This window comes from Rattus rattus, chromosome 1, assembly GCF_011064425.1.
Source record: "Rattus rattus isolate New Zealand chromosome 1, Rrattus_CSIRO_v1, whole genome shotgun sequence".
Lineage (NCBI taxonomy): Eukaryota > Metazoa > Chordata > Mammalia > Rodentia > Muridae > Rattus > Rattus rattus.
The window spans coordinates 97,400,899-97,427,707 of record NC_046154.1 but is presented as its reverse complement, the minus strand read 5'-3'; the positions used below and the strand labels follow the sequence as shown (position 1 = coordinate 97,427,707).

The window sequence follows — 26,809 nt, the reverse complement described above, 5'->3', positions numbered from 1 at the left end:
TTTATCTGCTTTTGGTTTTGTTTACCTTTGAAAATTCTTCAGGTTCCTTTATATCTAACGACCTTGTTGCAAATTCTAGTAGTTCTTCAGAGTTCTCCAGGGCATTGTTACATTGACTGAGCTGACTCTAGGGAAAGCACAATACCCAGGTTATCACAGTGAACTTTCCAATACTATTTAGGCCGATCTGAAATATATGCTAGAATAAATTTAAAGAGATGGCAATAACTGGATAAATATGCATGTCATGGAGCTACTGAAGAAAGATGATACATGACAGCATTGCTTCTTTTTCTGTAATGTATCATAAACAGCTTAACCAGGGCTAGCAAGATGGCTAGGTGGATAGAAGCCTTTGTGGTCCAAGTCTGATGATACAAGTTTTCCGTGGAAGGAAAGAACTGACTTGAAACAGTTGCCATCTGATCCACACTCACACACACACCCTGCCCATCTCACTTTCACATATGGTCACACATAAATATCTTTAAAAACAATTACATGCAATAAAATTATTGAGCATATAACTTAAAACAAAAGGATAAAGCAATTATAAATAAATGGGATGAAATTAACTTAAAGGTTCTTAGTCAGAAAACTATAATATATACTAAAATACCAGAATAATCTACTTGCAGAAAGCAACTTTCTGTAATAAAGACTGAATTTCCTGATGTTTATTTAACTTAAACTAGTAAATCAAGTTAGTATAGTCAGAGCTCACTTACATATGACTCAAGTATTAAAAAATATTTTAATCATAATTTGCAGTTAGAGAACAAAACAACTGAGAGTGAGATGGCAAAATACAGAATAGGAGAAAATATTTCCAAGGTTAACATCCAAGGCTCAGGATTAGGTGTAAGGCTAAGCAGAGTATGTGCTTAACATATACATAAACCCTGGCTGAATTAAAAATCCCGGTACAGCCCTGCTGAAAGAAAAACATATATACATAGAATGAATAAACAAAGCTTGTAACTTTAAAACAATAAATAAGTTACTTAATAAACAGAAAAAAATTATTAAAAATTTCTCCAGGGAAAATATGTAGACATTGTCAAGCACACAAAAACTGTTCCATCTCTCTCTACTCACTAGAGAAATGGAAATCAAAACAAGATAAAAATATAGATACATATCCAAGCACAGTGGTACATGCCTTTAATACCAGCACTCAGGAAGCAGAGGCAAATGGATCTCTGTTAGTTCAAGGTCAGCCTGGGCTATAAGTGAAATCTAGAATAGCCAGATCTGCATAGCGAGACCTGGTCCCAAAAACCAACCAACCAAACAAACAAACCAACAAAGATTCATAGCCTTTAAGATATCTGCCAACAAAACAAAACGAAACAGCAGGAAACAGATGTTGCTAAGGATGAACAACTGGAATCACTGGGCACAGCTGGTGGGATATCAAATACTGAGGGCAGTGAGGAAAAGAGTGTGAGGCTCCTCAGAAAACTAAAAAAGCGGCTGCCACGTGGTCAGCACACTGAGTGCTGAAAGAGTGGGAAGGAGTGCCTTCAAGGTGTGCCTGCCTGCCCACTCTCTCCGCAGCACCGAGGCCACACAGAGAAGAACGGGCAGTGACGGAGTGGCTTACAAAAATGTTTTTCTTCCTTAATCATTCCACTCGTTTACATCTCCTATGATACTCCACTTCCTGGTTACCTCTCCACCAGCCCTCCATCCCACATCTGCCCTCCCCTCCCCTTTGCCTGTATGAGAGTCCTCCCCCACCCACCCACCCACACGCTCCCCCCCCACTGCTCCAGCATCCCCCTACCCTGGGACATCAAACTTCCCTGGGACCAAGGGCCTCCCCTTCCCATTGCTGTCAGGCATGGCTGTCCTCTGCTATATATGTATCTGGAGTCATTGATCCCTCCAGGTACACTCCTTGGTTGGTGGTCTAGACTCTGGGAGAACTGGGTGGTCAGGCCAGCCTTTGTTGTTCTTCCAATAGGGTTGCAATCTCCCTCTGATCCTCCAGTTCTTCCTTCCACCAGCTCCCCTACCAGGTTCCCTGAGCTCAGTCTGATGCTTGGCTCCAAGGATCCACATCTGCTTTGGTCAGTTGCAGGCCAGACCTCCTCAGGAACTGCCACACTAGGTTCCTGTCAGCCAGCACCTCTTGACCACGGCAACAGTGTTGGGTTTGGTGTCTGCAGACATGATGGATCCCTAGGTGGGGCAGTCCCTAGTTGACCCTTCCTTCAGTCTCTGTTCCATTTTTTGTCCCTGTTCTTCCTTTGGAGCCATAAGGAAACCTTGGCTTGTGCTAGAGCATGGACGAACCTTGGGGACATTATGCTACAGTTGTATGGTCACTAAGGGACAAATGCTGTGCAATTCCGATTGCATGTGACATCTATTTAATCAAAATAATGGGACAAATGGCACAGTTGCCAGGAGCTGAGAGGGGGAAGTGAAGAACTGTTATTTTAGGGAGGAAGAGTTTCAGATCCTGAGTTCTGCTAAACAATAGTATGAATCAACAAGCTATACCTGAAACAAGTAGTAAATTCTGGGCAAGCAGTAAATTCTGTTATTTTTAACTATAACTTTTAAAGACATTAAAAGATATTTGTGACCCAAGCCAAGATAAAGACCACTCTGACAAGACTTAAAACCTCAAGCATGGAGTAGACCACCATGTTCAGGCAGTCGCACACTCACCTGCAACTCCTGTGACTTATGCACTTGTTCCTGCTTGATGGTGTTAATCATGCTTTCTTTTACATCATCCAATATAGAGTATAAACTGTCAAATTCTTCATCTAATTCTGAAAGTATGTTGGAAGAATTTTCCTGTTTTTACAAAACAAAGCAAAGATTTTACTAAAGAGTCATACAGCACATAAAAACTAAATGCATAAACAAAGGAAAGAATAGATGCATATCATAAACTACCTTACTCTAATGGAGTGGTTCTCAACCTCCTTAATGCTACGACCCTTTAATACAGTTCCTTGTGCTGGTGATCTGGAATCATAAATTATTTTGTTGCTACTTCATAACTGTAATTTTGCTACTGATACCAATAGTAATGTAAATATCCGGTATTCATCTATCTCTTCAACCAAGTCCTATCATTGGCATCTGCCTCGTTATGTACAGTAGAAGAAATGGTTTGTTCTCCACTACTTGGAAGAGGCACCATTGGCTCTTAATTGGAATTAGTAAAGAAAACCACCCACAGAAATGAGCAAGTCTTTAATACTTGCTCCTAATCACGGTGTCCTGGCCCCAAGCCCTTGCTCTCCTGTGTAGAATGCAGAGATGACTCAGGAAGCTATTTGACTCTTCTGTCCTCTGAAGACCTGGCTGCACTACGTTATCCTCTAAAGTCGATGCCCTGCTACTTATATGATATTACTTAGCAATCATTCAACTATACATTTATTGATAGAAATATTCATACCTGAACTCCTTTCAGTGTGTGGTTTAGTGTATCAATAAAGTTCTGAATCTCATCATTCTTATTTGCCAGAGTTGAAATGATTCTTTGTAGAGCTTCCTAGGATTTAAAACAAAGTATTATCTTCTCATAAAAAAAAAAAATTTAAATCCCCTAACAACCATTCTCTAGAGAACCTACACAAGCACTGCAGTGCGTGACGCACAGGAGCACTGCACAGAGCGTGACGCACAGGAGCACTGAGCACTGCGCAGAGCGTGACGCACAGGAGCACTGCACAGAGCGTGACGCACAGGAGCACTGAGCACTGCGCAGAGCGTGACGCACAGGAGCACTGAGCACTGCGCAGAGCGTGACGCACAGGAGCACTGTAAAGCTTCCCTTCCTTTTCTCAAAACCTATGATTACACAAAATGGGCTGTGTACTTGTAAACTACTTTTAAACTAGGTAACTAATTTATTTTAATATTATTAAATTAATTTAACTATGTAATCTAATGTTGTTAAATTCATGTTAATGACATTTTCTAAGACAAATGCATTCTCTGTATGTGGCCCCTAGCCACATGAAGCTTTCCAGAAGGACCACTCATTGCCTAGAATTAATCATCACTGTCCAGAAATGTGGGAGCACAACTAGGAAATACATTTACTGCTCACTTTTCAGTCCAGATATGTATGTAATATACTTTGATGATATCTTCCCACTTAGTTAATTTTAATGTTCAGAGCTATGTATGACCTGCATTGCCACAGTGGACAGTACAGCTCTAATTGCCTAATAACTTCACAAGTAATAATGAGGGAAACTGCAGTGAAAACCAAATGTAAGTACTTTTCCTGCATAACGTTTCCCAGAGCAGGTACCTCTAAGAACCTGCATGCTGAACTATTGGTAAAGCCTATAAAATTTCATAGGATCAAGGTTCTTTTCAATATACACTTGGACATGGATAAAGAGGTTATATATAAAATACTTAGGAAGTGAAGTAAGAGGACAATCCATGTAACATTAATGCAAGTTAAAAACAATCACAACAAATGTCATCTAATTCTCACAATCCCTGGAGCTAAGGAGACATTGTCATCCCTGCGCTCAACCAAGGGCTTTCTGCTTTCTTCATTCACCCACATGACTTTCTATCCTCATCTCTGTGCTATTTTAAAACAATACAATGAAGTTATGCTAGAAAAAGGACTATAGGCACCAAAAGTTAGCCTTGAACCTGTCTGTGCTCTTCCCAGAAATATGTACAGATCAGAATGGCATCAGCAGTCAGAACTCTGAAGAAGGGCAGGCACAGTTAGAGGTGTCACGGTGCATCACATCTCTTCTGAAAAGACGTAAAAAGAAGATTCAGGTCTGCCATGTATGTGTCCAAGTCAGGCCCTCCAGGTATGTAAAGCAGCACAGTCAGAGTATGAACATTACTACACCATCCTCTGGCTTTTACGGGGGGGGGGGGTAAATAACATGACCTGGTTCATTCTGGCCAACGGACAGCTTCTGACCCTCATAAGGGCAAGTGCTATAGCTTAGTCCTGCATGTTCCTTAAAGACCCTTTCTTCAAAGCTGTCCCCCAGAGTGGCATTACTGGAAGAAGGTGGAATCATTAAGTGGAGGCTAGTGGATCACAGGGGTGTACTCTTGAAGGAAGGACCTCAATCTTTTCCTCTCTCTTCTCTCCTCAGCTATGGAGTGAGTTCTGCTTCATCACATGATCCATGTCATGATGGTCCTCCACACAGGACTAAGGCAAAAGGTCCAAAGACAACCATGAACTAAAACCCATGAAACTATGAGCTCAAATTAACCCTCTTCTTAGATATTTGCTGCAGCAAGGGAAAGCCGCATTCATCTATCCTACACAAGACAAGAAAGTGGAGACTTCACTAGCTAGTCACACTGCTAGAGAGATACAGATGGGCTAGTCACATTCCAAAGTCCATGCCCTCAACCACTTTAGAATACAGTCTCTAAACCCAATTAATTTGTGTCATCTGGTATAACCATATGATGAAGTTAATATCCTTTAATATTTGGCTTGTTAAGTTTTTAAAGGCATAGACAGTTTCTAGAAATTCCATAGTAGAGACTCATAATTGAACTTAAGCTCTGTTCACTGGCAAGCACATATAGCAAACTGCAGGGTCATTTAAAGATGCTGACACTGCACCAGAACAGAGACAGAAGAATCTTCAAGACTGTCTTAGTCTATGGAAAAGAAGTGCCAGGTCCCAAGGGACGCAGCCCAATAACAAAGTTTCAATGATCAGGATCTGTGGGTGCTCAATAAAAACCGAAGCAATGTACACAGAAGGAGCAAATCTCTCCGAGCAAGGACACTCCAACACAACGCTTCTGCGTCTACCTAAGCTTAGGAGCCAACTGTAAGCGTTTGTAGTAAGAACTCTGGGGACAAAGGCATACTGCCTTGGCTATATGAGTGGTGAGATCCATGGACTTTTCTATAAAGAGCTTGCTTTTTAAAGCTTCTGTTATTTACTGACTATAGGCAAACACACCTAAATATTCTAATTTTTATTATGTCTTCATAATAATTCTTCTACAACATTATGAGTTACCCACCAACTTTTGTCTAATAATGACGTCAGGAGTCAGAGTGCAGCCTTTACCAACTACAGTGTTCTCCTTCTTAGGGGGGTGCTGGCCAACAGAAATACAGTATAAGCCAATAGCAGCCACACCACAAAAGCAAAGAGAAACAGGTGAATTCATTGTGGCATTTTACTCTATCATTCTAACTTATAGTAAATGTTCAGTCATTATATAGCCTGGTATGGTGACACACACCTGTAGTCCCTGCTACACAGGTAGCAGAGGCAGGAGGACTGCTTGAGTCCAAGAATTCAAGGACAGCCTGCATAGAACAACATAGTATGATACCAATTTTAAAAACAAACTTTAAAAAAAGTTTATCTGTTTTTTAAAAAGTAAAAAAGTATTACTATATCTTTAAAATCTAATGTGCGTTTTCAGTTTCCAGCATATCTCAATTCAACTAGCCTCATGTGTCTAGAAGTTAGGCAATACAACTTACAGACCTACATCATGAAAGCAGTCCTTAATTTCCTAAGAGTAGAAAGAATTCATCTATTGATACAATTAACTTGGAATTAAAAATAAACCATCTAAATGTTTCTCAGCTTTTTCTTAGATAAGTACATTTTCTGTATGTGCTTATACCATGCTGGACTGTTGAATTCTAACAGCCTTATGTGGATATAAGTGGCAACAGTCAAACTATGTTTCTTTACCAGAGCTTCAGAGTTCACTAATTTCTAAGTTTTTATGTGTGTAATTCCTACCACTAGATTATAAATATTATAAAGTTATCAACTCTCAAGAGAAAGAGAAAAGGAAGAGGTGCAGACGCAGCATTACTCTCAGACCCTAAAGATCACACACCGAGGTGGGGAATAAACGTACCCTGCCAGTAAAATGCACACTGATCACCAATATTACTCATTGGAGAGCAGTTTGGGGAGACAACAAAGTAAAAATAGAAACTGACAAAAATACGACTGTACCCAGGACAGATGTCATGTGAGTTGCCAAACGCAAAGGCCCAGCAGGATCATCTGTTCAATACCGCCAACACTGTAGACTACAATTCATCTTTACATTTTACTGTTTCCATTTAATTCATCTAAAATTCTTGTATTATCAACACAAGAATCAAAGACTCAAAGACCCCTTTCAAACTGTACTGGTCCAGGAGGTGCTGCAGCAGCTGTTCCAATGCTTTCTGGAAAGCAGTTCTACCATTGTGGAGCTAGAACAGAACCTCTGTGCTAAGGGCAGGAACTGTCTAAAAATACCACACTCTTATCAGGAAACTGTTGGAAGAAAGGCCATTAAAGGTTGGAAGAGTATTTCTGGAAAAGTCTTATCATCTGATGACAGAACTCTTCAGGCTTCCATTTAACTGAACATGGATGCCAGTGCAGTGGAACGACAGGAGCAGAGTCAGCTTACAGGTGGGGCTATAAGGACCTAAGGAAGACCAGGTGACAAGAGTTTTGTAGCCCTGGCTTCGAAACACACTGAGATGTGAAAACAGACAAGCCAGCTCTGATAGGACACTGGAGCCTTTGAATTTAAGGTCACACTGATTTTCAAAACTACTGTGAGAGTTTTTGGGTTTTTGTTTTAGATTTATTTATTTATTTTTATGAATTTGAGGGGTTTGCCTGACCACAGAGGCCATATGCCCAGGAGTGTAGAAGAGGATGCTGGATCCTTTGGAACTAGAATTACAGACAGCTGTAAGCTAACATGTGCGTGCCACAGACCAAACTATAGTCCTCTACAAGAGCACTAAGTGTTCTTAAGCACTCATTTCTCCAGCTCTGTGATGGTTAATTTCAATTATCTATTTGATACAATCTAGAATCACCTAGAGAGGAATCTGAAAGAAGGACTGTCTAGATTAACTTGGCCTGTGAGCATGTCTATGGCGGGTTATACTGATTATATTAAGTGACACAGGGAGACTTAGCCATTGTGGGTGGCACAACTGCAGGGTTGGTAATAGAGAGAGCGAGCTGACCACTAGCCTATAGGATATATTAACCTATGGGTCTCTGCTCTTGACTATGGGTGTCACGTGACAGCTACTGTAAGCTCCGCTACCTTGACTTCCCCATAAGGATGGACTGCAAAGTACAGAATTGCGGGTTAAATGAACCATTTCCTTTTTTTCCATCTTTATTAACTTGAGTATTTCTTATTTACACTTCGATTGTTATTCCCCTTCCCGGTTTCACGGCCAACATTCCTCTAGCCCCTCCCGTCCCCTTCTCTATGGGTGTTACCCTTCCCATCCTCCCCCCATTACCACCCTCCCCCCCAACAATTACGTTCACTGGGGATTCAGTCTTGGCAGGACCAAGGGCTTCCCCTTCCACTGGTGCTCTTACTAGGATATTCATTGCTACCTATGCGGTTGGAGCCCAGGGTCAGTCCATGTGTAGTCTTTGGGTAGTGGCTTAGTCCCTGGAAGCTCTGGTTGGTTGGCATTGTTGTTCATATGGGGTCTCAAGTCCCTTCAAGCTCTTTCAGTCCTTTCTCTGATTCCTTCAACGGGGGTCCCGTTCTCAGTTCAGTGGTTTGCTGCTGGCATTCACCTATGTATTTGCTGTATTCTGGCTGTGTCTCTCAGGAGAGATCTACATCTGTTCCTGTCGGCCTGCACTTCTTTGCTTCATCCATCTTATCTAATTGGGTGGCTGTATATGTATGGGCCACATGTGGGGCAGGCTCTGAATGGGTGTTCCTTCTGCCTCTGTTCTAAACTTTGCCTCCCTATTCCCTCCCAAGGGTATTCTTGTTACCCTTTTAAAGAAGGAGTGAAGCATTCGCATTTTGGTCATCCTTCTTGAGGTTCATATGTTCTGTGCATCTAGGGTAATTCAAGCATTTGGGCTAATAGCTTTATCAATGAGTGCATACCATGTGTGTTTTTTTTCTGTGATTGGGTTACCTCACTCAGGATGATATTTTCCAGTTCCAACCATTTGCCTATGAATTTCATAAAGTCATTGTTTTTGATAGCTGAGTAGTACTCCATTGTGTAGATGTACCACATTTTCTGTATCCATTCCTCTGTTGAAGGGCATCTGGGTTCTTTCCAGCTTCTGGCTATTATAAATAAGGCTGCTATGAACATAGTAGAGCACATGACTTTGTTATATGTTGGGGCATCTTTTGGGTATATGCCCAAGAGAGGTATAGCTGGGTCCTCAGGTAGTTCAATGTCCTATTTTCTGAGGAACCTCCAGACTGATTTCCAGAATGGTTGTACCAATCTGCAATCCCACCAACAATGGAGGAGTGTTCCTCTTTTTCCACATCCTTGCCAGCATTTGCTGTCACCGGAGTTTTTGATCTTAGCCATTCTCACTGATGTGAGGTGAAATCTCAGGGTTGTTTTGATTTGCATTTCCCTGATGACTAAAGATGTTGAACATGTCTTTAGGTGTTTCTCAGCCATTCGGCATTCCTCAGCTGTGAATTCTTTGTTTAGCTCTGAACCCCATTTTTTAATAGGGTTATTTGTCTCCCTGCGGTCTAACTTCTTGAGTTCTTTGTATATTTTTTTGATATAAGCCCTCTATCTGTTGTAGGATTGGTAAAGATCTTTTCCCAATCTGTTGGTTGCCGTTTTATCCTAACAACAGTGTCCTTTGCCTTACAGAAGCTTTGCAGTTTTATGAGATCCCATTTGTCAATTCTGGATCTTAGAGCATAAGCCATTGGTGTTTTGTTCAGGAAATTTTCTCCAGTGCCCATGTGTTCGAGATGCTTCCCCACTTTTTCTTCTATTAGTTTGAGTGTATCTGGTTTTATGATCCACTTGGACTTAAGTTTTGTACAGGGTGATAAGCATGGATCGATCTGCATTCTTCTACATGCTGACCTCCAGTTGAACGAGCACCATTTGCTGAAAATGCTTTTTTCCATTGGATGGTTTTGGCTCCTTTGTCAAAAATCAAGTGACCATAGGTATGTGGGGTTCATTTCTGGGTCTTCAATTCTATTCCACTGGTCTATCTGTCTGTCTCTGTACCAATACCATGCAGTTTTTATCACTATTGCTCTGTAATACTGCTTGAGTTCAGGGATAGTGATTCCCCGGAAGTCCTTTTTATTGTTGAGGATAGTTTTAGCTATCCTGGGTTTTTTTTTTTTTTTTGTTATTCCAGATGAATTTGTAAATTGTTCTATCTAACTCTCTGAAGAATTGGGTTGGTATTTTGATGGGGGTTGCGTTGAATCTGTAGGTCGCTTTTGGTAAAATGGCCATTTTTACTATATTAATCCTGTCAATCCATGAGCATGGGAGATCTTTCCATCTTCTGAGGTCTTCTTCAATTTCTTTCTTCAGAGGCTTGAAGTTCTTATCATACAGATCTTTCAGTTGCTTCGTTAAAGTCACACCAAGTATTTTATATTATTTGGGACTATTATGAAGGGTGTCGTTTCTAATTTCTTTCTCTCGCTTGTTTCTCTTTTGTGTAGAGGAAGGCTACTGATTTATTTGAGTTAATTTTTTTATTATTAACTTGAGTATTTCTTATATACATTTCGAGTGTTATTCCTTTCCGGTTTCCGGCAAACATCCCCCCCCCCCCCTTCCTTATGGGTGTTCCCTCCCAACCCTCCCCCATTGCTGCCCTCTCCCAACAGTCTAGTTCACTGGGGTTATTTGAGTTAATTTTATGCCCAGCCACTTTGCTAAAGGTGTTTATCAGGTTTAGTAGTTCTCTGGTGGAACTTTTGGGATCACTTAAATATACTATCATATCATCTGCAAATAGTGATATTTTGACTTCTAAATGAACCATTTCTTAAGCTGCTTTTGTCATGGGATTTTTATCGCAGCAACAGGAAAGGAATCTAATACAGCTACTGAGCACATTATATACTGCAGAAGAAGCGAACTCCTAGATCAATAACAGAAACCCAAAGAAACCAATGTGACACTGGCAGCAAATGCACATAAGTGCTTCTATATTTAATAACCTGAAAGTCCCCCAAGGGCAGACTGCTAAGAAAAGGGTCCAGAATCTCTGAATCCACCTGACCTTTATCTTTGTTATGGAGAGGCCAAGTGCCTGCAAAGAGCTCTGGTCAATAGCTTATACTTAGTGTAATAACCAAGTCCAGGTTCCTCAGGAAGTATTGAGAACTAAATTTTGAAGGGCACCAGTGGGTTTAACCATTCCAATCCAAGGATAGGACTTGCTAATCCAGGGTGGGATGACAGAACCACAGAAGAACCTGGAGCGCAGCAGAACAGAAGACAAGTTACAAGTAATCAAAGTATTGAAGTTGAACTATAACCATCTCCAAAGTGTACTTTAAAAATCCATAAAAGATAATAATGTGAGTGGCATTTGGAAACTCGACCTTAATGTGCGTGTCAGACAAGGGTGCTCTCCAGGGTGCAGGGCCCAGGGAAGAGGTGATACAGGATAGCTTGTGAGTACTCTGGGACATGTGCTGGGTAAGAGCAGGCTGAATGAGTGCCAAAGCAGCAGGGTCTTCAATTGTCTGTTTGTTTCTAGTAATTTCTAAGTAGACCAGGCAGCGTGTCAGGGCAGATATAAATATGTTCTGTATCCAACTACCTTAGGTGATCCCCCCAGAATTTCAAATTTCATCACTAGTTGAAGTGGAAAGTTCTGGTTTCTTTGGAGACTCAGTTGTGTTGTGTGATGTTTCTCTGGAAACTGTCTTATGAGAGGATGTTTTTGCTGATGCAGACATGGGAGGATGTTTTGTTGAGAACAGACATGTGGTGTTTTTCTGGAAGTAGCCTGCAGAAAGGGCATGTGATATTTTGAGTCCTTGACAGGACACGGGATATTTGGAAAGGATGTAAGTATAACCTGGCAGACAGTGGGACACTGTGTTGCACTGGTTCACCCTGCCCCCTCTGCTGGGCTTTGCTGGGCTTTGCTGGGCTTTGCTGGGCTTTGCTGGGCTTTGCTGGGCTTTGCTGGGCTTTGCTGACGATGCTGTGGCGTTGGTTCACCTTGCCTTCTTCACTGATCATTGTTTGTCATGACTCTGCAGAGAGAAACGCACAAACGAACTTCTCATTCTGGCAGCTTCTTGCTGTTTCCACAGACCTGACCAACCAGCGGAGCTCTGCTGTTTCTTCTGGATCAAATTGCCACTGCTGATTCGTGAACAGTGTTTGTCAATGGATTTGTGTAAACTCAACTTCTGACACCCTGACAATGAAGATTGGAATTGTCCAAAAACTATTTCTAAGCAGATCCACATCCCCCTTTTCCCTGACAGCCTTTCCTTTCCACTATCGCTGGTGGGTGGTGGGCTAGAAGTGAGGTTAAAGTGTTTAAGAACCCATATTAAAGTAGGTTTTGAAAAATCTAAGCCTATAAACAGTTTTCATAACAAGAACACAAATTAACTGGCAAGGGTGAGGCAGAAGGTCGAAGCCTGAAGTTTCCACCAATGTGGTAGACGCTGTGCAGGCGGAGACCCAGAGCTTTCAGGCAGGAGCCTTTCCTCTGAGCTTCCTACCTGAAATCTCACTTGGACATCTCAAAAGCCCTTCAAAGTTCAACAGGTCATCATAATCTTCCCTCACTGACTCGTGGGCCATTCTTATGTTCTACTTCCATAAAGGGCACTGCAATCCAAAAATCCAAAAACTTCATCTCCCAACATTTCCTCCCCTCTGACTTATAACCTGCATGCAGCCACCGAGTTCTACCACGTTTACATCCTAAGCAGTGATATAGTTACTAACAACCCTAGTACACGTCACTATCATGTCTCAGTCTATAGCAAAGCCCATGCTCAACCTCTGATTCATTCTTTCTTCCCAATGTTTTTATTTTTCAACTAAAGCAATAAGACACCAACACACCTCTCAGCCACTATCCCAGTGCTTCCTGTATAAAATAAAACACCCTCAACACAGCATCCAAAGCCAACTCGATCATTCCACGGCCTACCTCAGCTGCTTTAATTACAACTTTCTTGCTCTTCTCTCAGTTGTATAGACTGTTTTGAGTTTCTCCAATGAGGCCTCTTTCCACCTGGGAGCCCTCACATTCATAACTACAATTCTAAGACATATACTATGTGCTGGTTAAACAAAGGTTACAGGATGAGCACTGTGGTGTCTGTGACAGTTCCCGGCTTCCTGGTGAAGGAAGGCACTCATGATGAAAACTGTTTATCGGCACCATGAAAGGTACCTACAAGGACCTGGGATTCATGTCAGGTCTCAAGCCTCCAGTTACCTTCCAAATATTACTGGATATCATGATAAATATTAATAGATAAAGGCCATATAAAGTCACTTGGGAGTTCATTTGAAAACTATGTTTTGTAAAGCAGGCAGTAATAAGTAACAGTTCTAAATAGGTAGGAAAAGAGACTCTGATAAATGCCAATTATGCCAGGTCACGACAAAACACACAGAGCAAATGTCTCCAGAGATGTGAACTCTAGCTGCTGTGTGTGTTCATACAGCACAGTCACCAAACCTCAAAAGTCCATGTCATAAGAAACAAGCTATCAATTATTTGACTGTGAATTTAGAATAACACAACTGCTAAGCCAGCAATTCAAAGAGGGCTTTATACACCCTAGCCAAATGCAATTGCCACCATTTCCAGACTGGATCAATGTAATCTTGGATGAACCAAGTCTAAAACATTTTCTTCACGGTAGTCCAACTTATGTGTGTAGTCCCAATGAATGGTGAAGTAAAAGCACACTCAGTAGCCTGGAAAATGGACAGTAACACTTCCATACTGTCAGAGCCAAGGCTGGCTTAAATACTGTTTACATCTTAGTTCAGTTAGTCTTTTCAAGACTCTTATAAATGGCATTGGACTCATTATTAGGAGCTCTGGATGCTCTTTCAGAGAAGCCAGGTTCAATCCCCAGCATCCATTTGACTGCTCACAGCTGTCTGTCACCGCAGTCCCAGGAAATCTCCACCCTCTTCTGGCCTCCTCAGGCCTCAGGCATACACGTGAGCACAGACATACATTCAAACAAAACAGCCATACACATTTTAAATCAAGAATCTTATATTAATATTATCCTCATTTTCCAAAGGATGACGAAATTAAAGTAGATTGTCTAGAGGCTCAGAATTAATATGCCGCAGAGGCAGGATTCAGATGAAACAGTTAATATTAACTATTACACTGTGCTGTCTGATATAGAAAAGATCAGAGGTTTATGAGGAGTCGGAACATCTAAGAGCATCACAAACTAAGACTGTGCTTCAAAATTACCAGGAAACCCCTGGAACTGAGAGGCAGATACTGCTCACACATACCACCTACAGAGGGACAGTACCTTCTGTTTCACACATGGCTGGTACACGCCAGAGCTTGCAGCCTCAAAGCAGTCCATCACCATGGCAGAAAGGCTGAACAGAGGACACTGCTCCCCGCCATGACCAGGAAGCTGGAGTAAGCCCAGTAACCTGAAGACCTCCCCCAAGGCTCTCCCCCACAATGTCACCCACTGGGGAATGTCTTTAACACAGGCTGTGGGAGACTTCCCAGACCCCATCCACAGTACACTGTGTCAGTCATTTGTACACTGGAATCTGAGATGCTGCAGCTCACCACTTTGAAACGGCATTGTTCTAACTAATGTGCTCCAGCAACATCTGATAACTCCAATGCTGAGTCTTAATTTAGCTGCAGCCAATAGCAACAACAACAACAACAACAAAACTCTGCCAACTTGGGCCACTAATCTAAAATCTACCCAGGGTAACAAGTCTGCCAGGATGATGCATTAACTTCCCGCTTTTAGAACAAATGACCTCAAACCATCAGGCCCAAGTTTCACCTTATACCATGGATCCTCACCCATGTGGCATGATTAGGACACACACACACACACACACACACACACACACTCTCTCTCTCTCTCTCTCTCTCTCTCTCTCTCTCTCTCTCTCTCTCTCTCTCTCTCTCTCTCAGGCTTTTCTGTCAGACCACGAGACATCTGGGACAAATTCTACATTTATAACAATTAGGGCATACAAAACTAGAACCACTGTGAAAACCACTAACACCCATGCAATGTAAAGAGGCCAGTGTACTCTTAATTCAGACAAACTATTTAGTAAGCATGTCCAATGTCACGAGTATTTTTTAAAAAATCATTGTAAGGGCTGTCAACAATTTATGGTTGCATAAAGATTTTAGACGTTAACTTGATTTAGGTCATGCAGCTACCAACCATCAGACCAATTCTAATCCAGGTACTTGTTTAAGGAGCATCAGCTTTTACACTCGTGTAAACTACTGCCACTATTGGGGCTGGAAGACAAGGTTTTAGTAACCAGAGCAAAGGGATCAGTGAGTCTAGCTGTGCCAGAATGGCCCCTCTTCTATCACCTCAGACCTTGGTCCTCCTCTGAATTACGTAAAAAGAGTTGAAAATTAGAGAGCCTCATCCAGCAGGTAAGCTATGACATAAGTCCTACCAGGTGAGTATAGCAAACATTAACAAGGGTGTTCGGTCCAGGCATGATGCAAGAAGGTAAGAAAGGAGAACTGAGATGTCAGGAATCTGGCAATCATAACTAACTGGCAGGGAAGCTCAGTGAGCGGCTGTGAGTAGTATTGAATGTAAATGTAAGATTGAATTGATTGAACCAACAATCAATTCTGGTCATTTGATTTATCAACTGGGAGAATTGCTTAATACTTGTAAATGAACCAGTAGGATAAGCCTGCCTTTCTATCCTGAACTGGGTATGATCGGGAGTCAGAAGAAGAGGAGGTAGTCTCCCATCTAGGAGGTAGGGAAAGTAAGCGCGTGAGAGACTGAAGAGGTTTTACTCGTGCAGCGAACTGTTCCACTCCATGGTGTGAGAGGTAAGATGGGGCCAACACTCCCTAGAGCACTGGGGGGAGAGGCTAAGTAAGCATAAGCACTGTTGAATGCTATTGAGAACCTTAGTTTTATGTTGAGCTTTCTTTAAGTCTGTATTGTAAATATCCCATCAAGTTTTTTCTGTCAGTATGTTAAACTACCAAGGGCACCTGTTCAGGTCTTTGAGTAGCAGTACACAGCCTTCCCTTACAGCAGGTGTCCTTTCTCTGGCACCAGCCAGACTGCCCTCATGGTAGCTTAGCTGTTTTGGATACTTTACAATTACTGGGAGAATGTTTGGCTGAAAGTGTCGATAAACCTAAAGCCAGGACTCCTGCTCCAGGAGCCTTGTACTCCAGTCACAACCACTTCAGAAGCCTGGCCTGGCCTTGGGAAGCTTTGTGCCAGGATTACAAACTTTGTTAGACTTCAGATGACCTGGTAGCTCTTGTCACTCAAGATGAAGGACAAGCACCTCCTGAGTGACAGCACAAGGCACTGACTGCTGAGGCTGGAAGCTGGTGTAATGCCTGGCATGAACACTCTCCTTCATTTCTATGTCACATCCTTCTCTCCACAGCTGCCCAGCATCCTCCTGTGCTACCCCCAGTGGCATGAAAAACAATCGGTGGCCCTCCCAGTGGAGATGGAGTGGCTGCCACCTCATCAGCGACACCAAGAAGATAGTGACAAGTCGAGACAGCAGCAGGAACAACAGTGGCAGAAGTAATGGCAGTAGATGATAACAGGTGATAGAAATACAGAGAAAGTAGAAAGGCGAGGTGGTGGCCAAGAACACAAACACTATTTTCTTGGGCACGCCTAAGAGCCTCTAAGCCTTGAAGGCTGAGGCCCTGACATGGGCAGCTCAAGAGCTAAATCATGCCACTACTGATTCTAAGACCCAAGCACTAGACCTGTAAAAGCCGCTGTCCCTGGCTGCTGTTGACTGCTGTTCCCACTAGCTACTGCTCAGAACTGAGGCTTTGACTGGTAGGGCCACTGGCAATCAGAGCCAGGGACAGTAAGCTTCTTACTTGAGCATTCACAGCCAGATGGCTCTGGCTCCTAAGGCCTGGGGCTATAAAGCTCTAGTGTTCAAGGTTTGGAGCTATAAGCCCCTGAGTCTGATTGCCCCGCATAAGCCTTGGGCATTCAAGGTCCCAGGCCTACAGCAACTAAGTACTTACCCATTCCACAAATCCATCTGAGTAGAGCAATAACATCCCTGCTGGCAAGCAAAGCAAAAGAAAACAACCCACCACCACCAATAACAAACCACTCACCTAACAAGCAAACCAGGGACCAAGGAGGAACAAGGAGAACCTAGATGGAGATGCTCAAGCACTGTGGATAGCAACACTGTCCCCAACAACCCTTCTGAAGAGCAATGGGCAATAGAGCTCAAGAATTTTTAGTAACCGATAATTCCATTTCTCTAATAAATGCCAAGTAGTTTATTAAGAATAGAGGCAGAGACTTGGCTACAAAAATGTTTCTTTCAGTATTATTTATTACATTAAACTCTGGGACCAACATAAACATCCAACAGAAGGGCAGCAATCAAGTGTATTCAAGAATCACACTCATATGAAAGCTGACTTGATGCTAGGTGTTGAGACTGAGGATACATTGGAAGAATATGGAGATATATTATGAAAAGGTAGATTATAAAGCAGTACACGTAGTATGATACCAACTGTTAAGGTTCCATTTGCATAAAAAGCTAACCAGCAAATCACATGTTGAATGTGGGTATCTTCAAGGTTCAGAATTAAAGGTGGCTTTACTTATTTACTTACTTACTGAGAGCTGACATTTCCTGCAATAAAACTTGCATTATTTGTATTTATAATCTAGCAGAGATACAGACTGGCTTTGCTAAAAAATACATTTAACAAAATAAATAATTGTACATCAAGATTAAATCCCTATCAGTCCACAAACATCAGTGATTACATCTGAATGCTGAGGCTGGGAAAACCAGCTGAGGTGAGAACACAGTGAAGGCTGCTGACAAATCCACCTGCCTCAGAATATGGTCAGTGTGGAGTATCGGCACTATAGCAAGCGTCCAATATGTGCTTGCTGCATGAATAATCCCATTGACATTCAGCCAAGCATTGCAAAGAAGCACTGTGTTAAGACTTTAAAAAAAAAAAAAAGCCTGCTTCGTTACTGGTATTTAGAAACTGCCAAGCTCAATTAAAACACAAAGATGCCTACGTGTGAGAAAAGAGTTCATGGGCATTCATACGGTGTTCACTGACAGTGCCCTTTATGATCTACAGCTCTACTTAGAGAGGCAAGAGTCCCACCCCGCAGAGAAAGAGGTAAAGGGAGGGAGATACTCACGAAGTACAGCGATCTTACCTGAGGCAGCAAGGCAGACCAGATGCCAGACTCTCCCTCCCTTATACTCTATACCACTTACCAAAGCTTCACTACACAAGTATCTCAAACAAGCAGAACTGACAACTGTACTCTGCTCTGTCCCTAGTAACGTTTTATTTGTCTTCAAAAATATTTTTTCTTTTTAATTATGTGTATGTGTGTGGGGAGGTGCACATGCCTGCAGGTGCTTGTGAGTCACCTGATATGGGTCCTGGAATCAAACTTTGGTCCTCTTGCAAGAGCAGGAAGTGCTCTTAACTGCCGAGCCATCTCTCAGTCCCTAACTGTTGGGACCTAATATTTTAAATTTTAATTACCTTGATTGTTTCAGTATTTAGAAGCCAAGAATTCAGGCCTGAAGGGAGGTAATGGAAAAGCATGGAATATGAAAAACAAAAACAAAAACAAAAAACCTGGTTTGAATCTAGACTGTAACTTTCTAGCTGAGTGACTCTGCGAACTATGTGAGAGTTCGAAGAGTCTGACACGGTACCGTATGCACAATACCCAGTGTTCGTTCACTCTTCTTCACCTTCCTTGAGAAACTTTTTCTTTTTTAAATTGAAACAAGTAGCTAGGGAACACGGATCAATTGGCTAGCTACAGCTATCCAACCGGATATGGAGTGAGTCTCTCAACTGTACAGCACGTGTCAGGATTTAAGAGGAAATAGATAAGACACATGCAGATGTCCCCAGTCTAGCTTTACCCTGTAGTATAATGGAGACCTCTGAGTCCCTATCCAGGTAGGGAGACCGTCCAGAAAAACAATGGGGAAAGCATTTAACAAAGCAGGCCCCTCATAGCATCCTTCCTCTGCCCCACTCTCCCACCCTCATTGCCGTAACAAGCACCTTTCCCAGAGACAGAAACCCCTGTGAATACCAGTCATCTGCACCAAAATTTAACTTGCACTATCAAATTCAAAAGAAGTAGGAAGAGGTACAACTGTCTTATTTGTCTCCACGTTGTCTCTGGTCTCTGAATGCACACATTGATTTCATCAGGTAAAGAAACCTTCCAGATTTTATCTTAGAACCACTTAAGGACATATTCAAAAGGTCTACGGATCAAACAAAGCCACCTATCCATAACACATCCTGCTCACAAAAGTGTCCCAGAAACTCTACATAAACAAAATCCCTCTGTCCATTTCTAGGAGATAATGCTGCTTCTGTAGCCTACAGTGTGCCTCACACACCCACAGCGACTTCGTCTTCTTCCTCTACTGAAACAGAGCATGTGTTGCTAACAAAACACTGAAGTTGTCTCCACAAACAGGAAAAAGCATCTGGGGAAGTCGACCAGCCAGCAGCAAGCTTCTGTAAGACGCCCAGTTAATGTCTTTATCACTGATTGCCTGACTCACAACTCTCAATCCTCTTTGTATTAGGACTTAACAACTGTCTCTTGGCATCACCAGCTGAAATAATTTCTTAAAGATAAACAAGTAGAAAACACACCTTTAAAGAAGTCTAGAGTGGATCTGAGAGGGAAAACATGATTTTTTGAGGTTGAGCGTCTGCGATTAACAAGAGCTCGCAGATAATACTGTTAGGTGGTTTTCCTGAAATGGACTCTGTCCCCATAACTCTTAAAGAGACAGCAGTGGTTGTTTCTATTTTATAGATGGAGAAATGGAGACCCCGGTATCATTTCTCCTACCATTTAAATTGGAACATTCTATCACAGGAAACAGTCTCGAAATCTCATGCTATGGGTGCACTACTGTCTTAGGTAATAGACAAGAATAACCCATCAGTTCATCACTATTTGTAACAAGTCACTGACTCTACAGGAAACCATAAGAAAAATGAAGCTCAGATTGACAGCAGGAGTTACAAGCATTAGCACTAGATAGCCACTGGAAGGCACAGCACAAGCTCTCCTTGCCAGGAAGATTCAGAGAATCTCCAACAAACTTTTAATAATCAAAAGTTGACTTTTCAGAGTTATCCAACGTGATGCATTAGCACCAGTAAAAAGAACAGCTAATTCTTGACTACCTCTGGGAAAACTACACATGGTATCCTGTGCACAAACACATTGTCTGAAATGAGAACAACCCAGTTCAAACCTTGTTTGTCTTTACAGCGCTCACAACATCAAACACTTGATTCCTCAGCGTCCCTTGATAAGATGATCTACACTGAAAGACCTTTAGCATTTTACCATGCATGGACTATTTTAGTACTTTAAAATACCGTTTTCCAAATGGAGTATTTTATCCAGTTTTTATAGTACTGTATTCTTTTCTTTATTTCTACAGAACAGACAAAAGTGTCAGATGTGCTCTACATAGGTAGCAAACATACGGTAGGTACCCTGCCACTCATCCTTCTGGATTTCCCCAGTCACGTGCTCTTCCTTTGACCTTTGCTAATGTCCATTTAAATATCACGTGCCTTTCCTCTAATAAGCCGTGCAATGTTTTATGAGTTTAACAGAGAATGCTTTAAATTTGTACACATTCAAAAGACACAGAACTTCTTGGATATCCTAGCAATATCTTTAAAAGATACTATAGTATAGTTCTGGAAATAATAACTGGATGTACCCAAATGGGCTTCAAGGCAAGCACGTACAATAGGATCTTGTGCGTTTCTGTTCAATACTATATCACATTACTCATGCTTCCACATCTCCAGAACTCCGCTGGAAGATGAATCCAGGTAAAAAAAATTACAGTTTTTCTATAAGTCTTTCTGGTACTTTCTATGCAATAATAAAAAGAAAAATGGCCTCTTAGAAATGCCCTTGTTTTTCCCTGCTGCATTATTAATAACACTTGTTTTGTTTTTTCTTTCCTATACAGGGATGTATTGCAACCACACTATAACATAACAAAGACAGTAAGGTGGCTTATTTTTTTCTTTACAGGAATTACTTGGTATTAAAATTCAATTGCAATTGTATTCAGTACACTGGCTATATTTTACTTAATTAAAAAGGCTACTCTGTAACTCTGTCCTTAAACTTGTTCTCAAAGTATTAAACATTCCAAAACAACACCACTTGGGTAACTGACCAGCCTCACTAACAGACGGACAAGGGTGGGGCAGCGGCCCTGACAACTGCCTTTTTCCTCAATTAGGCAAACACTGAGATCTGCTTATAAATAAACCACTAGCAAGGCAGTGGGCAGAGGTACAAAGGAGATTCGGTCCCCGGACCTACAGAGCATGCTGAAGACACGGTGGAAGAAAAGGACACCAGCTTAGGCGCAGGCGGGGATCCCCCCACGCGAGGCTGAGCCCTGGTCCTCACTCCAACCCTGGAGGGACCCACCCTCGGAGCACGCCGCGGGCAGCGGGAAGAAAGGGGCCTAGCGCCCGCAGAGGGCGGCGGGGACCCGGGTGCGGCTCGCGGTTTCCTCCCCGCAGTACCCGCTCCGAGCCAAAAGCAGGACAGAGGTCGGCGGCGCGGCCACCGCACCCTGCGGGCGCTCAGGTTCGGTCAGGTCCGGTCGGATCGGGTCGGGTGGGTCCCAGGCCGGGCCTCGCCCTCGGTTGCCCGGCCCGCGCGCCCCGCCCACCCTCTCGGCCGGGCGCTGCGCCCACCGCTTACTTTCTGCGAGTCCATGACTAGAGGCTAAGCCCTCCGGACCAAACCAGTCACCGGAGCTGAGTGAGGAGCCGAAGGAGCCTTTGAGAGCCGCTATCTCGGCCGTCGCCAGCCCTGTCCCGTCCCGCAGAGATCCCGCCCGTCCGCGCCCAACCCGCGCGCGCGCCGCTGCCGAGCCGCGGTTGCCAGGGTGAAAGGGCGGCCCGCGGGAGGGTGGGGTGCGAGCGCGCCACGCATGCGCGCATGCGTGCGCTGGCACCCGCACGGGCGGAGAGAATGGAGCGCTGTGGGTTCGCCTGCATCTTCCTTCTGCAGCTGCTTTTTTCCTGGCATCCTTTTTCCTGTGCCATGGCTGTGGGCCTTGCAGTGAGCCATTGGTCACCCGCCAGGCCTGTGCAGAGGGCCTGGGAGGTAGTTCTGCTGAGGATGCATCCCTCATCTGCAAAGTCGCTCCACTTAGCCTTGGTAGGCCAGGCCTGGCTATCCAGATGGAGGAAACACTCTAGGATGGGGAGGCTGCAGAAATGTGGGACAGGGTCTTCATGGGGCGTGGTGGAAACCTTAAAGGGCTCCAGAACAAGAGGTAGAAAGAAGTTACAGAAACGTGGGTATGAGACCACATCACAAGGGCTTTGTTGCCTGGCCAACCTTGCCCTATTAGTACCTTGCTACCTCTTGAGTCTTTCTCTGTGATCCTGTGTCATCTATGAAATAAAAGAAGGAATGCAGACCTTGTCGAGGACTGTACAGCTTAAATCCTTTGTTTGAACTCTCCAGAATATGGAGTAAATGAGAGTGGGACAGCAAATTAGAATCTCCTCGGGGCGGCCAGAGCTGGCACCACAGATCAGAAAGCTTGGGAAGAAGACTTGAAAAGGTTCTCGAGAGAGACAGGCTTCATCTCCATCTAGGTGACTCTAGAGAAATCCAAGTGGGTGTTCACATCCTAATGGAATAAAAGGGAAACGAGTATCAGCATTAGGTACCAGTTCTGCAGTTCTACACAAATCCTCAGTGAAAAGGCCTGGTTCTCAAGAGCTTACAATCTAAGGTGGGAAATGACAGTAAGAACCATGAGGCTGTTAGATGAAAAGTTTGTAAGAGAATCAGGGAGAAGGAGGGAGACAGATCAGTGGGTAAAGCACATATATACCGCAGGAGTAGAGAACAGAGTCTATATACCCAGAACCTGGTACCCACATAAAAGCCAAGTGACCACAGACACACAGGTGCTCTCACTCGTGTGCCCGCACATTGGAATATCCTCACCCAAAGCACACAAAAATGAACAAAGAAGGAAATTACATGGGGTAAATGAAAGAAACAGAGTAAACAAATAAATTGCACGGAATTAATGGACCCAGAAGAAGTAGGGTTCAATTTCCTGTCATTACTCAGGAATGCCCTATGAAAGGGTCTGAGGAAGAATATCTAGTCAGAAGCACAGTTAAGAATCAAGACCTTGAAGAGGCACGAGCTGTTTTAGATGAATCATATTTACACGTCAATGTTTTATGTTTCTGCTAGAGTCTTTCCAAATACACTGTGATTTCTTAAGACCAAAACTTCTCTTACTTTACCTGTATTCTGACCCAAGCAAAGGCCAGGCTTTACGCTGTGCACCCAATAGACTTTCTTTCTTTGGGTTTTTTTTGTTTTGTTTTGTTTTGTTTTTTGTTGTTTTTGTTTTGTTTTGTTTTTTGTTTTTTGTTTTTCTGGAGACAGGGTGCGTAGTCCTGGCTGTTCTGGAACTCACTTTATAGACAATCTAAGACTCTGTGGCTTCAAACTCACAGAGATCCTCCTTCCTCTGCAGCCTGAGTGCTGGGATTAAAGGAGTGCACCACCACCACCACCACCACCACCACCACCACCACCACCACCACCACCACCACCACCACCACCACCACCACCACCACCACCTGACCTTTCTTAACTGAAGGGAAGGGCAAGGAATGTAATAAAAGACACAAAGGGAAACAATGGTTTACTCTGGGCTAAGCAGAGGTGCTCAATAGCCTGGGGCTAAGGAGAAGAATGCCCAACTCCACCCCAGCCAGCTGAAAGGAGGCTGCCATGCGGTCCTTCAGAGCAGCCTGCCCTTGATAGCCAGGGAAGGGACTCTACTGTCCAAGCGCCCTCAATTACATGGGGGAAGAAGTGACAGAAGGGCTGGTGGTTGGGAGGGCCAATCTTAACACTAAAATGGGGTCATTTTTCCAAGGATGAGAAATGCAGCCTGCAGGGGAGAAGACAAAAGAGGTCAAACTCCCACCCTGGATTGACACCATGGACCAATCACGAAGGGAAGGATGCAGCATTTGGTCTCATCTCCAAAGCTTCATCTCACTTCCACCAGAGGGAAGCCCCGAGGCACATTTTGAGTGACAGGCACCACCACAAGGGCAAGACAGTGGGTTCGGGAGACACAGTTGCCCTGCAGTGTGATCACCAGGCTGCCACAGAGACACACCCTAGGAGCTCATTTTGGGCTCCTTGCCCCAGTTTCTGTAGCTCTTTCCTTTCAGGCCAGCCAAGCAGCCTGTGGATTTTGACAACAGCTGTACCCCATTTGACTTCTGCTCCCAGCAGATCTCTGGCTCTGATGTCTGGCTACCCAGCACAGCTCACCCACAACCATTTGCTAACTTCATTCTCAGCAGCCAGTTCCTTTGGGCTGTGATTTGTGTCCCTCCAGCCTTCAGAGTTCTCTCACTACTCTCCCTCGCCAAGCTAGGCAGTTCATCTACAAACCCACCCCACTAAGCCTTTGGACTACAGGCATGGTACTCATTGGGTAAATAATCTAACGTTAGGAGAATGTTTTAAAGTAACTATTTTAAAGCAGTTGTTCTTAAATCTTGACCCCAGGGCTGACTGCATCAGCATCATCTGATATCTTCTTAGAAATGCAAGTTCTCAGGCTTTTTCCTCAGGACCAACAAAACAGAAACTCCAGGGTCAGGTCCAGTAACCCTTAACCCGTCCTCTAGATGGGACGACTGCAGCTAACATCTGGGAACCACTGAGAGGAAGAATATTGCTCTTACATGGGGAGGGGCAAGGGGAATTAGAGAGATGGCTCACCAGTTATGAGCATTGGCTGTTCCTCCAGAGGACCTTGGCTTAATTCCCAGCATCCACATGACCTCTCACAACTGTAACTCCCATTTCTAGGCAACCTAATGCCTCTCCCTGACCCTCAAGGGCATCAGGCACTCATGTACGCAAGTAGGCAAAACACACATATAATATAAAAATAAAAGTCTTAAGAAAACGGAGGGGCTGGAGAGATAGCTTTGTTGGTAGAGTGCCTGCCACGCAAGCACAAGGACATAAACTTAATACCTAGCACCCACACAAAAAGTGTAAGGGATGGTGGAGTTCCTGCAATTCCAGTGCTACGGGGATAGAGATAAAAGGATAGGCACTCACAGGCGGGCCAGCCCAACCTAATCAGCGTGCTGGAGAGTTAGGAAGTGACCTTGCAGCGATCCTGCCTCAAGTTTTCAGGGAAACGCAGTTAAGCAGGATGCCTGATATCAACCTTTGGTGTGCACACTTGTGGTGCACAAATGCACACGTACCTGCTGTACCCATACATACCTGTTGCACACAAACATGATACACATTCTCAACAGGGAAAGGGACAACAGAGGACCAACAATACGTATTGTTTCCAGATGTGAGCTTGGGATTCTGAGATGCTCGTGTAGTCACTAATGGCTACCTCATTGAAGCTTCGGGCCTTCCCTGAGCTGCTTGCTTTCTGATGAAACCCCAAGGCATGATCACCTCATGATTGGCACTGCTAATGTCCTGCAAAACTCCAAACTAGGTTCTTTGTCCTCTCTGAGAGATGCCGGGGACTCCATGCAGGCCTGAGCCTCCTCAGGAGTTGTAGCTAACAACCTTCCCCTTTGAGGATCAGTCCGACTGCGTCTACAGGCACCGTCAGCTGTCTACATTTGGATCCTGATCCTGCTGTTTGCCAACTCTACAGCCATCAGTAAGCCCATTACTACGGCTGCATTTCCTAGGGCATAGCATAGTGACCATACTTTGCTTCTTGCGTTTAGTGAAGATTGAAGGAGACTGTGTATGGAAAATGTCTGGCTTGGTAATGGGTGGTGGCCGCTATGACTATTACACTCCTACACCGCATGTCCTTCAAGGCCACTCTTGCATAGATTTTTCTCCACTTGAGTCTTGAAACCTTAGAAAAACCTGTTCCCACTCCAACTCCCCTATTCTCTGCTATTCCTGTTTTTTTCCCCCCGATACCCATTACTAATTAGGTGCAGCCCTTGGTCAAAGCCCCAAATGTTCGTTCATCACTTCCTGATTAAATGTGACCCAGGTTTTCACTTTCACAACCCAGCCTGGTAAGACAAGCCTCTCTCCAAGCCTCTGTTTCTTCGGCTGTGGAACTCAGGGCTCATGGCACCAGCTCCAGCCGATGAGTGGATTCAGTGAAACGACTCGGGTCAGGTGATTAGCTGGGTCTGACACGTGATAAACATCCAAAAAGCATCTGTGCTTAGTATCGCTTCTCATCCATAGACAACTAATCTTGTGCTTCTTGCTTCCTGCTGAGGAAACCCCAGGTTCAGCTCCCAAAGCTCCAGAAGCCCTAGGCATTCAGCATATGACAGCAACTCCTACAGAGGAGAGGTTGGTTATACCCTGGAGGAGGCTGGTGGAGAGGTGGGGCAGTGGAGTGGCCTCGTTCACACTCAGCCCTAAGACACATAGGAAAGCAGCAGACATGAACCTAAATGGTGAAGAACCAAAGAGGCGCAGTTCAAGCACCGTCTCACTGCCTAGAAGGAAACACATGGTGTGGATACAGTCACTGGCTTTGTCTCCTTGGGAATGAGTACACAGAAGATGTCTTGTCCTCTAGTAGCCCACTGGTAGAATCTGCCCAGATGCTGGAAACTAGAGGAAGACAGGTTTCCTCTTCAAATGTCTAGAGTCCCACAGATACTTGCTGACTGGATGTGAG

At 43.7% G+C, this 26,809-nt stretch overlaps 1 protein-coding gene across 1 annotated transcript in view; it reads right to left on the bottom strand.

Moving 5' to 3' along the window:
• Positions 1–22,002, bottom strand: part of Fsd1l (fibronectin type III and SPRY domain containing 1 like) — a 63,435-nt gene extending 41,433 nt beyond the window's left edge. The window contains 4 exon segments of the mRNA XM_032903966.1: positions 26–127; positions 2,683–2,814; positions 3,428–3,523; positions 21,805–22,002. Coding sequence (XP_032759857.1) covers positions 26–127; positions 2,683–2,814; positions 3,428–3,523; positions 21,805–21,819 — 345 coding nt within the window. The 5' untranslated portion in view covers positions 21,820–22,002.
• Between the last annotated feature and the right edge of the window lie 4,807 nt (positions 22,003–26,809).